The following is a 12,559-nucleotide window of genomic DNA, read 5'->3' as shown; positions in this document are numbered from 1 at the left end:
TAGCTTTTATCATTTTATTTATTTATAAATTTATTTCATTTAATTTTTATTTCAGTTTTCGTTTAGTACTTCAACTTATTTATTTCAGTTAGTTGGTTAGTTAAAAAATGTTTTTCATATAATATTTTATATTTTACTAATAAAATATTTTATTTAAGTTTTATTTCAATTTATGATCTTTTAAAATCGTTTTAAAAAATATATATTTTTAGCTAATAACAACACTTTTTCAAGTACTGTATGAATTAGAAGTGTGACTGTCTTTTACAGGCATCCTAAACGGTAAGATCTCTGAATACTGTGGTCAGGGCAAAACAGGCAGAGATTTTCTTACAGAATCTTCCTAATAAATCAAAGATTGGACTTAATATATCTGTATAGGCACAAGTCTATTGCCAGTGTGTCTTTAAGTTTAAAGCAGCCTGCTGTACCAGTGCATTTGAAAATAATCTAATTAGCTTTAAAAAAAATGCTTTATTCATTAAACTGATTATATTTATCTAGATCATTGAGACTGCTAATTGCTTTGCCAGTTCCTTCTGGTTCAAAATTGACATAATAATCTGTCTACCTTGAAGCATGACGTCATGCAATCTTACAACCATGATGTCACTTCTGATTCGTCTCCGGTTGTGCTCATTCATCTGGGGACTCATTCTTCTTGTTAGGTGAATCACGCACTGCTCTACACACATCTAAAGTTTAAACACAGGAGAATGACAAGTTAAAACCTTCTGGACCAGTTAGACCCCAAATATGATGTTGTAAATGATAAATGTGTGATATATAGATTGTAAAATGGCTCAAAACTAAAATTAGACATAAAATAGGCTGCAGCTAAAAAGACATGGTAACACTTTATTTTACAGTGTCCTTGTTATAATGTAATTATACATTTAAGTACTCAGTAATATTAAGCAACTACATGTACTTGGGTTAGGGTAGGATTAGGATTTGGTTGAGGGTTAGTTGCATGTAAGTATGCATAATTTACTGTTATTACTATGGTAAGTACATGTAACATATGTAACAAGGACACTGTAAAATAAAGTGATACCAAATAAAAAAGTAATCAAAGACATTAACAAGTTGTTGTTTTTTCATGAGAGAACCAATGTAAACAACCAAACTGACAGATGTCGAACAGGAGCTACGCAAATATTAGCAGTGAATCTTAGCAAACACTGTTGCAGTAATACAAATATGTGTGAACAAACACAGAAGTATGAATTTTACCCTCAGAGCAAAAAGTGTGTTAATGAAGGCCTGTTTGTCACACAAAATACTTCTTAACATGAGCAGACCGGCAGCAACAACATCATGTTTGGCTAGCATTTGGATGACTGACAGAAGCCTAACCACACCCTGTTTTAGCAATTGTGGTTTGTTACTAGGAGTCCACGTTGTTGCTCGGCCAATCAGGTTGAAGAGAAGTTGACCTTCTGCTGTGGGTGTATCCCTTCAGGGCAAAAGAGAGCAGCCGCAAAAACATATGAATGACTGAGAGATCGTCATGAGCAGCCAATGAGGACGCAGCACGGATCTCACCAATCACAGTTGCTTTCTGTTCTTCCGGACAGTTACCAAGTCACTGTTACTGCCTGAGTAAGCTGGGGCTGCCTGCTATTGGTTGAAAGTGCAGAAAACTCAGCGCCTGATTGGCTGAATTAACACACACCGTTGCTAGGGAGCTGCACCAATCACAGAGAGGCAGAAGTCAGCTGTTTGGTTTCTAGGCAGGATTTACTCACTGAGATGTTTTGGCGGGAGAGCGGGGAGGAAGGAGGGGGCTGTAGGGTGAAGTGGAGCATGTGATGTGTTTGTATGTGTGTGTGTTTTGCTCTTCCTCTTGTAGGATCTTTCTGATGCAACATGCAGTTGTGAGGGAGGTGTCTCCAGGGCCTCTTGTGATTTTTTTTTTTTAACAGGTCTTTACTATGAAACAAGAACCAATGATGTAGCTGTTGCCACGGAGGCAGCGCCAGCGTTTGTTTTGCCTCGCTCTCATCTCTCGTACTTCCCCATCCACAGTTACCGTAGAAACAGAGTCACTTTGAGTCTATTTCAATCCTCTTCCTCTAGTCAGTGATTTGTCTCTACCTTATCCTCATCTGAAACCATCCCCGCGTTTCAGCAAAATGAAATCCCTGCCAGCAATGTGTCGTCCTGCACTGACTAATGAAGTTTGCATGCAGGCTTAAAACAATCGGACAGGCTTTTATAAAGCTTACACACTATAAACTAAAAGTTGCTTACATGTTAATCATCACATTCTTTTTTAGAGTTTTCTAGAACAGTAATTCATCTTTAAATTAGCCATTGCGATCTCAAGGTTGAGAAGCGCAGCAACAGTGTGTGCAGGAATGCTGAGCCCAACGGCTGTCGGAAAGGATGATGTCATTGCAAGTGAGTGAGAGGAAGACTGTAATATTCAGGTGACTCACTGCCCATTTACAACAAGTGCACTTCAACTGTGCACTTAAATTCTGGCTTAGGCGGAAAATATGCATGCACAAAAATGGAGAAAGTGTACAAACTAATCACAATAATAACTTGTAAGGTTGACAGATATCAAGGTCAGTGTATATGTCCAGTCCACTACAAAACAACAAAAGAAAAACAACAAGCTTTCCTGTGGATATTGAAGATTTGCATGGACAACAAAATCTAATTAAATTTGGAGACAAGTATTCCTCAATCCATGAAGTTCTTTCTTTCATTGAAAAAACTAAAAGTGAATATATTTACGTCAATAAATAAAAAAAGATCAATTTACACACACACGTATGTAACCAGTACTCGACCATTCTCTGAGCGGGATTCGGTCTCTGGTGTGGGAGGCGCACGCGCTAACAAGGACAATAAAGACAGCAGCCTCTAGCATCAGAAGCTAGCGTGTTGAGGCCAGGGTAGTGAGGTTTACACACACAGCTCTTACTAGTCTACGTCTGTTAAACTAACCACCCTAATCCTCACTCCCATCAGGGTCACGGCACCAATTGAAACCGGTCCTTCTCGACCCGCTCCGAGCGGGATTTGAATCGGCGTGTCTGGCGTGGGAGGCGGGTGCACTAACAAGGACACAAAACAGCAGCCTCTAGCGTCAGTCTCTAGCGCGCTTCTTGAGGCCAGGGTAGTGAGGTTTACACATACAGCTCGTACTGGCCTACGTCTGTTACATGCATACACACACACACACACACACACACACACACACACACACATATATATATACAGCATATATATGTATATACTCACACATACAGTGTTAGGGTAATGCATTACAAGTAATGCTAGTAAGGTAATCAGATTACTCTTTTCAAGTAACGAGTAAAGTATAGTATAATGCAGTAAGATGCAGAGGTTTTTACCTATTTTTTTCAAGAAAGAAAGATTTTTACAGTAAGATTTTTTTTTATTGCAAAACAAACAAGCAAGCCCAGCCCAGATGAAGAAAAGTAGCGCAAAAGTAATGTAATGCATTACTTTCCATAAAAAGTAACTAAGTTACGGAATTAGTTACTTTTTATGGAGTAACGTAATATTGTAACTCATTACTTTTTAAAAGTAACTTCCCCAACACTGAACTGGAGTGGCCATTGGGAGAATTGGGAAAATTCCAGGTTGGCCGCTCAGTAATTGGGGCGGTAGTACCCGGTAGTACCACTTCAACATAAAGTCAGTTTCACATGGGATGCGGAAAGCGCAAGTCTCTAGAAAGCATACTCCATACTTCACACACACAAAAAATGTGTGTTACATTATTAATAATTGTTAATAATTTATGCTATGCATTAAAAAGTGTCATTTTATAGATGAGCATAATCTAAATTTATTTGACTTTTTAATTTGTATATTTTTCAGGTGTGCTTGTCAATAAGTTTGATGGTAGAATGTTTGCTTAAAAATTTGAGTATGCTTTTTTGTTATTTATCTGTATATAAGATACAGGGGGTGGTCTTGGGCATTAAAATCCCAGCATTGGAAGCATTGTGTAAACTATTAAGAATATACTTTATAGGCTACTCTCAATAGTTTACACAATGCTTCCCGGAAGTACGCAATCTGTCATGTGATTGATAACTTGCCAAACACAGCAAAAAGTATGTAATTTCAAGCATTAACAAATCCTCCAAAAATATTCTATCGCTGTTAAACATCTGCAGTAATATAAATAGTTGCAATTTCCAGTTGGAAAACGTTTCGTCACAATAAGGCTGTCAATGGAAGCACGCTTTTCTCAAATTTTGATTAGTTTAAAGCACTTTAAAGTTATTCAATAAATCAACATCAAAAGCGGCATTAAATCGTTTTTTTTTTTTTTTTTTAACACGACCACTAATCTCAAAAGTTTGAATGGTTTAATGTGATAAAATTGCTGAAACGCTCCGTTTAGACATAAAAAGAGACTGACAGAGTCAACACACAAACCCTAAACTGACCTTTTCCCTCGGGCGGGCACCAACAACACACCGACTCCCGCCTCTTTGGGCTAATTATCATATCATGTTACGTCAGCGGAGATGGGCGGGACTTTCGCCGCGCTCGTGTCCGATACAAACAACTCGAGCGGAGGGCGCAGAATGAAAACGGAGCGAGTCTGTGTTAGTAAATACAATCAGAGTGAAGACGGAATAAAAGAGCTCTGACACAAAAAGCGGAATAAAAACAGCACTGACAGACACATTCAAGCGCTGGCGGTGAGTGTCTCCTGTTTCTGTCTCATTTGCTCCAGTTTCATTCTGTAGTTTTGGATTTTGGTGGTTTGCTCTATTGAAAGAAGAACTGAAGTGACTGTTTTTGTCAGTAAAAAAACAAACAAAACAAAGTTTCAGTGTTTTTGATCTGTGAAAGAAAGTGTTGAATTACAGAATAAAGATCATAATCTAATACAATGAAATATTCCCAATATGATGGTCTGATTCAGATGTCCATCTAAACTTTAAAAAATCTGAAATATCAAAGAGTGACATTCACATCAAGTTTCATGCCTTCGTGATGCTTTCAGGTTTGGCATTACCTTATGGCATTACATTTTGGTTTGTATTCCCTGCTGAAAACAACACCTTAACCCAGACTAAAATGTTTTTCTAAATAATTGGAGGGATTGATGTGGTCTTCAATTGTTTTTCAGCCCAACCCCCCCAATACCAGCCAACAGACCAGGCTAACCAAGCAAAGACCGGCAAACCATATTGGGCTGGTTCACAGCAGGGATTAAGAGTGTTATTCGCATTGATATGTATCTGTCCATGTGATAATCAATCTGTTAACACAATTATAATTTACAAATATAAAATATCTTTGTCTTTTTGACTTCAGACTTCATGCACTGCAAACAAAGTACACATCTATGCATTTCTGAAAACTCTTCATGCAACTCTTTATGCTTTGTCAATTTGACCAATTTCACTGTAACTGCATCTGTACTTTAACTCTCAACTGATCAGATTATTCATGAAGTCATTAACTGACTTGTTATGATGGTACAGATTTGAAATGTATTGTTTTCTGGGAAAACTCTTTTGAGCACAAGCCTTAAACTTCCTCTACATTTCTATGAGGCTCCTTTGAAATGTTGCCGGTTGACGTTTTAGCGGTTTGGGTTGTGACTATCTTAGTCATCTCACTGCACTTTGATGCCAGAAGTTGCACTCATGTGCTGATCAACTGTCTGACCGTAATGATTCATTGTTAAACCAAATAAAATGCATGTAATAACTAAAACCTATTTACATCAGGCGTGTTTGGTTGTTCTTGTGAACGTGGGTGAGCTCTCTGTGAGATTCAGTGTTTGCATAAGGCCAAGTGTTCCTAAAATGCACTGGAGAGGAGAGGGAGGAAAAACAATGCTCTAAATGCAAATTATAAAAGGCTTAGTTAATATGATAACTGTACATGGTTTGGGTTAGGAAACAAATAAGCTTATCAACTTTTAAAAGGGAAGATAAATCACCATGTTTTATGTTGTTTATGTCCAAAACTGTGCGTCCAATCAAATTTTGGGACAAATTCTTCATCTGTCACTTAGTAGTAAACCAATAAATAAACAATATATTGAAATGTTTTATTTTGTTTACTTTTGTAACGAATCAACATTTTTGCCGCCACTTAATATCCCATGTTGAATATGGGTTCTGAAGCAAAACCACTGCACTAGAAAGAAAAACAGAAACAAACTAACTTTTTTGAGGCCCTGTGTAATATGCGGAAAAAAACGAACAGCATGTGAATGCCATTATGGCACTGAGTGACAGTCTGTGTTATATTTCATGGCAGATTTGCTGACTCCGCCGATGGATGATGAGGAGGAGGAACAGCTTCCTCGCTGCTGTGAAACACCACTAAGAATCAAGAGCTCAGAGAACGGAGACGCCCACCGTCGAGCGGTTAACAGACACACACGCTTTGAAGACAGATCCACGCAGACACTGAGCTCTGTCCTGAATTCAGTGAGAGTCGGAGATATGGCACCGTTCCAGGGTTCAGGGAGAGACACATCATCGCCCTGTGGAGCTGTGGATGCCAGGACTGCATTCAGGGCTCACTGTAGATCCAGGGGCCTTGCGTCACTTTCTATGGCCCCTGGGGCTCCAGGGCCAAGAGCACTTTTTCATGGTAGGGATACATAATATGCATCATATCATTATATGATTATATCATATGATTATGAGATTGTATTATGGCCAAACACAAATTTAACCTCGTTCACATTATAGTGCCAGAACAATTTTTCCCCCCATTTCTTTATATGTATATATTTATTAGGGATGCACAGATATGCAAATTTTGGCCGATTCCGATAACCGATAATTCTTTATATTTGAAAGCCGATAACCGATATATTGGCCGATAAATCTAAATCCACATTTTTATATCATTTTTGAGAGCCTGATTACAAAAACAAAAGTCTCACCATTAAAGCCATGTCCCAAGCACGAAATTATAATGATGTTCTCATTATAATTTTATGTCGCCTATATGACAGATTTGTGCTGAATTTGATTTGAACAGATTTGAAGTGACTCCAATCATATTTCAAGCAATTCAAAACCAGCATGGTGAACAGTGCACATCTGAAGTGTCTCAACTGAAGCAAATATTCCATTATTTATCTGCTTTAAGATATCGGGCAAAAACAATTTCCGGGCCGATAACGATAACATAAAAAAAACCTATGTAGGCCGATACCGATATATCGTGCATCCCTATATACATAAATATATAATATAATACAGATAAATTATACAGAAAAACGAATTAAATTAGATTAGAAAAACAGATAAATTATACAACTTTATAATTAGAATTAAATAATAAATAAAAAACTATACCTAATGGAATTTTCAGTGGCGTTTTTGCCCTGTGCATTTTTATTTATTGACCTTGGATCGCATGTAAAATTTTGTTGAACCTGAAGTTAAAAATTAGACCAAAGTACTAAACTGTATTAAAGATATTGATTTTCATTCTTAAATATTTTATATAATATTATAATATATCCAGAATAATTATTATTATATCACTATACAATAATAATAGAAATATGGCTTTTCTCTTGAAGGAAATGCTGGATTTCGTGCACATTTCCCCGCGCTGTTCGAACCTGTCCTGGATGGCGTACAAAACGTCGAAGAAAGGGAGGCCGACGAAGGGAGACCAGAAGAAAAAGAAGACGAACGTGACATGGGAATTAGCGTGGAGATTCAGATTGGACGTAAATTGCGTGAAATGGGGGATCAGTTTCAGCAGGAACATCTTCAGCTGGTAAGAGTGACTTCAGATCATGCTAGTCAGGTTTCCTTTCCTCACGGCCGATGTGAATCAAATGGGTAAAAGAGTTGCACAGGTGTGTGACAGTCGGTGGTTTCATTGCAGTGGTTTCTGTCACACTGTGCAATGACACCATCATCTGTTGTTATTTCAATGCCTCTCATGCAAATGCTCAGAGGGAGCAATGACATCATTATTGGTTTGCTCATCCTGTTTACTCAAGTTCTCTTAGATTTTATCAATTTTACTTGAAACGATGAATACATAACATATACATATACATATACATATACAGTACACCAATAACCTTTCAGGAATGATGGAGGAGTTTAATTACTAGATTATGTCTGTATAGCAAACTTATTTATAAAGGCTGCATGACTATTGAAACATTATTATTTGGTTTTAATTAAGGTTTGTGATAAAATCTGATTAAAGTGTTTATCTGGGTAAGTAAATAAATAAGAACAATATGGGAGATACATGTCAAAAAGTTTTGTAAATTAACTTTTTATTATATAATTTTGAGAAGTGCCACATTTTATCATGTAAATATGCCCATCGGAGGATTTTTTACAATGATTTGTTGTAGATGTATTTTAAAAAGTACATTTAAATTACAAACAGCAGATGAAGACAACTTGGTCTTGTTTAATAATATGTGACTTTTTGTTTTTAGAGGTAAACATTTTCCATGTGTGAGACTTATCTAAGTTAACATTTACCCAAAGTGACTTTTACATTTATAAGAGAGGCATATTAACTCACACCCTCTACATGATTTTAGATTTATCAAGGGTTTGAAAGTTGTCAAGTTCAGCATCTACACAGGCTGGGTATAGTTTGTGTGTGAGCTCAGAAAGAGGATGTGAAGTGTGTTTATACGGCAGGCTAAATTTAGACAGACTAAAATTCCACGTCAGCGGACATGTGACCACAATCTCAAATGTAACACCTTCTTTAGTAACACTGTGTGTGTGTGTGTGTGTTAAATGCTGAGCCGCTAAAACTGAGATGTCTTAATGAACATGCAGATTGTACGCTTTATAGACCACGGAAATGCCGTCATGAGATCTGATACAATCAAAAAGCTGAAACTTCAAGTTCTCACAGATGGCCCGAAGGGCGGTTGAATAACTTAAAAACTTGAAAGATGACAATACAGTTAAAAATAAATGGGTCAGAATAATTTAAATCTAAATTACTCTTTTACATCTAGCATGCCTTCGGTAAGAGTAGTCGCTTATGCAACGTACTGCAATAGTCCAGGCTGAACTACAACACCGACTTACAACACAGATGGTCTGACTGCTGATTGGCTGCTTAAACTGTCCATCAGGGGGATTTAGAGGGAAGGGGAGGAGTTTGAAGTGAAGCTTGAGGCCACAGCGCCATCTCATGGCAGATACCTGCAATTTAAAAACAAACATGAAATCAACATTGACCCTATTTACTTTCTTAAAGGAATAGCTCACCCAAAAATGAAAATGTTGTCATCATTTACTCACCCTCAAATTGTTTACAACCTGTATGAGTATCTATCTTCTCCTGAACACAACAGAAGATATTTTGAAGAATGTTCAGTTGACGGTAGCCATTGTTTTTTTTTTTTCTCCTATGGAAATCAATGGTTATCGTCAAGTGTTTGATTACCAACATTCTTCAAAATATCTTCTTTTGTGTTCAACAGAAGAGAGAAACTAAAACAGGTTTGGAACAACTTGAGGGTGAGTAAATGATGACAACATTTTCATTTTTGGGTGGACTATCCCTTTAATAGACGCTCCTGGTCTTATTGTGCATTATTTATTTAAAACAACTTTGCTTTTTGACTGACAGGGAAAATGAAGTCATTGTTTTAGGCAACTGATGTAAGCAATGCAGCCTTCACTTGGAAATATGTCAAATTATTGAAGAAAAATGGGTTGTGAATGTCAATTCAGTTGTTATATTTCACCTACAACAGATACTTCACCTGATGAATAATCATTTTTGTTTTATTTTTGTGCAGTTCACTCACAGGGGCCAGTTGGGTTTGTTCCAGCTAGTGACATCGATCTACAACTTCCTTTTTCCTCAAGAAGGAGCCCAAAATGCAAGAGCCCAGAGATGAGAGGCCACAGCCCAACTGTTCAGGACCCAAATGAGTTTTACACAGCACTGTAAGATCGCAGATCTGGATTTATGTGGCTCAAAAACTGTTGTGGAAAGAAGGTTGCCGCTGGTCAGAGACTTCCCTCCTTTTCCCGAAGAAGCCATTCTCAAAATGGAGCATTGGAGTAAATTTTCTGCAGGTTGCATATCAATATAAAGATATTCATATTCTGCCTTATGTTTTCCAAACCTACGTTCACATATGAGCGGATCTCAGCGCAGTGAATGCCTTAATAAAACCCTCAGAAGAAGGAAGAACTGCTTTACTAGGCAACGAGCTGTGAGAATACTCAAGGTCCACACTTATGTGTGCGTTTGAGTATTTGTGCTGACTTTAATACAACTTCTGAACTCTGACCGAATCTTGATCTTTCCCTGCTGGTGTATCACGGATAGTGCTTAATTCACTGCTGTTATCAGTGTTATTGGGACAGAGTTGAAGGACAGAACAGATGTGACGATACGTAATCCAGAGGCCAGTAACATGCATCAGAAAGAACTGACAAAGTTTTGTTTAAATGCAGAAAAACAACTTGAACATCAGGTTGTACTACCTGTATATCAATAATGAGCCATTTCTGAGAACAAGAAGACAGATATGATTTTTGTGATTTTAAAATGCTGAAGAGGATCATGTTTTCTCGTACCACAAAATCAATTTTCCAATTTTACCTTTTCTGAAAGATTAGTTTGCCTTAATGAATTAATTCTGCTATTCTGCTGTCATGTATCACATACATTGCATAATGACATGAATTCTCTCAGGCACTGAAGTATTACTTTATATATCAGTGTTTAAAGCATCTCTATAGAAATTGGTGATTATCAAAATGTGCTCAAAGAGCAATACACCAAATCATCTTTTACAGTTCAACTCAAGCGATAAATGCAATCAATAATATCTAACAAATATACAAGTTACATAATGAGAATTAATCAAAGCTCTAGGAAGAGTTGTGTTAGTATGTATATCAATCAATAGTTATTATAAAGAGGTTTTTATAACTGTTAATGTCTTAAGAGGGAAAGTGTCCTATAGATAGCAAAAACATGCTTTAATTAGAGGGATAGTTCACCCTAAAAGTAAAATTACGTCATCACGTACTCACCCTCATGTCATTCCGAACATTCCTGTGTAATTTTCTTTCTTCGCCGCTAAAATGTTATCGATCGCCAGTTTAATTTTGGCGCGAATAAAAACATTCTGTGAGGGATTGAACAAACGACAATTTTTTTTTTGAAAATTACATGTGATATAGGACTTTTATATAGTGCATGCCAAAACTCGTTTCATCCGCGTAAAATTCTATACGACGCCTGCCCGGGTTTGTATATGATGACAGATTTTGCATTTTTACGTGAACTGTCCCTTTAAGGATAAGGACAATAATGAACCCATAGGTAAATTCGATTTAGAGCGGCGCTGCAGACAGATCGGTGTATGACATCAAGTTACTTTGCTACTTTGCTGTCATGCGCTAATCGGTTTGACTGCTCAGCGCCGCTTTAAGTCCAACACACCTGTAGATTTCTACAGAAATGTCCAGTGAGACGGCCAGATCGCATCACGTGACTGGCTCATGATCTGGCGCTGATATGAATATTTAAGAGTTTGTATATGGCGTGCGATAAAGCGGGGGAATTTATTTTATATATTTGTAAACCCATATTGTAAAGTAAAAATATAAATATAAGATAAATAATTTAAGTTATAAAGATAGATATCGTTCCATTGCTGGTTTCTTAAATGCTTTCTTTCGTGGTACAATCTACTGAGGTGCCTGTACTTTGCGGTTTACAATTTAACATGGTTTGCTTGTGCATTATCGATAGATTTTATAACGTAATGTCGTCAGTATAGTGTTGGAGACCATGAAGACGGTGTGAATAGACTGTCAGAGTCCACAAATCCACACGATTCCTCTGCAATTATTCCGATTTCAGACCATTTTATTTCCTCACCACATTCCACGGAGGTGATGTTCCAGTGCTGTGATGTATTGTTGTTCTTCTGACAGGTGTGCCTCAAATGCTTGTGTATTGGGAACGATGACACTTGCAGACAATCAAACAGCTGAAGGTGCCTTAGAACAGCAGGCCAATTGAGGACTTGATGTTACCAACACACTGGGCTTCAGTCACGAGCACCCAAACAAACACGTGAACACATAAGAGAACACGTACTGCAGTTGGATGAGTAAATACCTCCACACAAACCACAGGGAGCTCAGACTATCAAAGAGAACAGGCTGCGACTGCTGCCTCATTTATCTGAAATGCCCTTTCAAATGCACTTGTCGTCAAATGAGTAAAATATGTTAAGCTGTTTTTACTTTGTTTGGAATGTGTACGGGACGTTACTGCTGGTTCTTTTTTTAATTTTGTTACTTAAAATAATTATACAGTTTGATAAATATATGAAATGCTGTTATAAAATTGTGAAATAAGATGTCTTTTTTTACATATATATGCTGTCATATAAATGCTGACACTTTTTCTGCAATGTCTACTGCATTAAAATATTTATGAATACTCATTTGAGAGCTCTATTTGTGATTATATATATATATATATAAACATTCTGCTACAAATGTTTTAATTTTTAAAAACAAATAATATAACAGAAAAGTGC

The 12,559-nt window shown here is 37.1% G+C and overlaps 1 protein-coding gene across 1 annotated transcript; it reads left to right on the top strand.

Moving 5' to 3' along the window:
- Positions 1-4,538: 4,538 nt before the first annotated feature.
- bmf2 (BCL2 modifying factor 2) lies at positions 4,539-12,463 on the top strand. The gene is made up of 4 exons (XM_084090637.1): positions 4,539-4,700; positions 6,280-6,618; positions 7,565-7,767; positions 9,785-12,463. The coding sequence occupies exons 2-4, from the start codon at positions 6,297-6,299 to the stop codon at positions 9,884-9,886; spliced, it is 627 nt and encodes a 208-aa protein (XP_083946763.1). The 5' UTR covers positions 4,539-4,700; positions 6,280-6,296; the 3' UTR covers positions 9,887-12,463.
- The last annotated feature ends 96 nt before the right edge of the window (positions 12,464-12,559 follow it).

The sequence above is a fragment of the Abramis brama genome (genome assembly GCF_963993115.1).
Source record: "Abramis brama genome assembly, chromosome: 18".
In the NCBI taxonomy this organism is placed as follows: domain Eukaryota; kingdom Metazoa; phylum Chordata; class Actinopteri; order Cypriniformes; family Leuciscidae; genus Abramis; species Abramis brama.
This window is presented reverse-complemented; position numbering and strand designations above follow the sequence as displayed.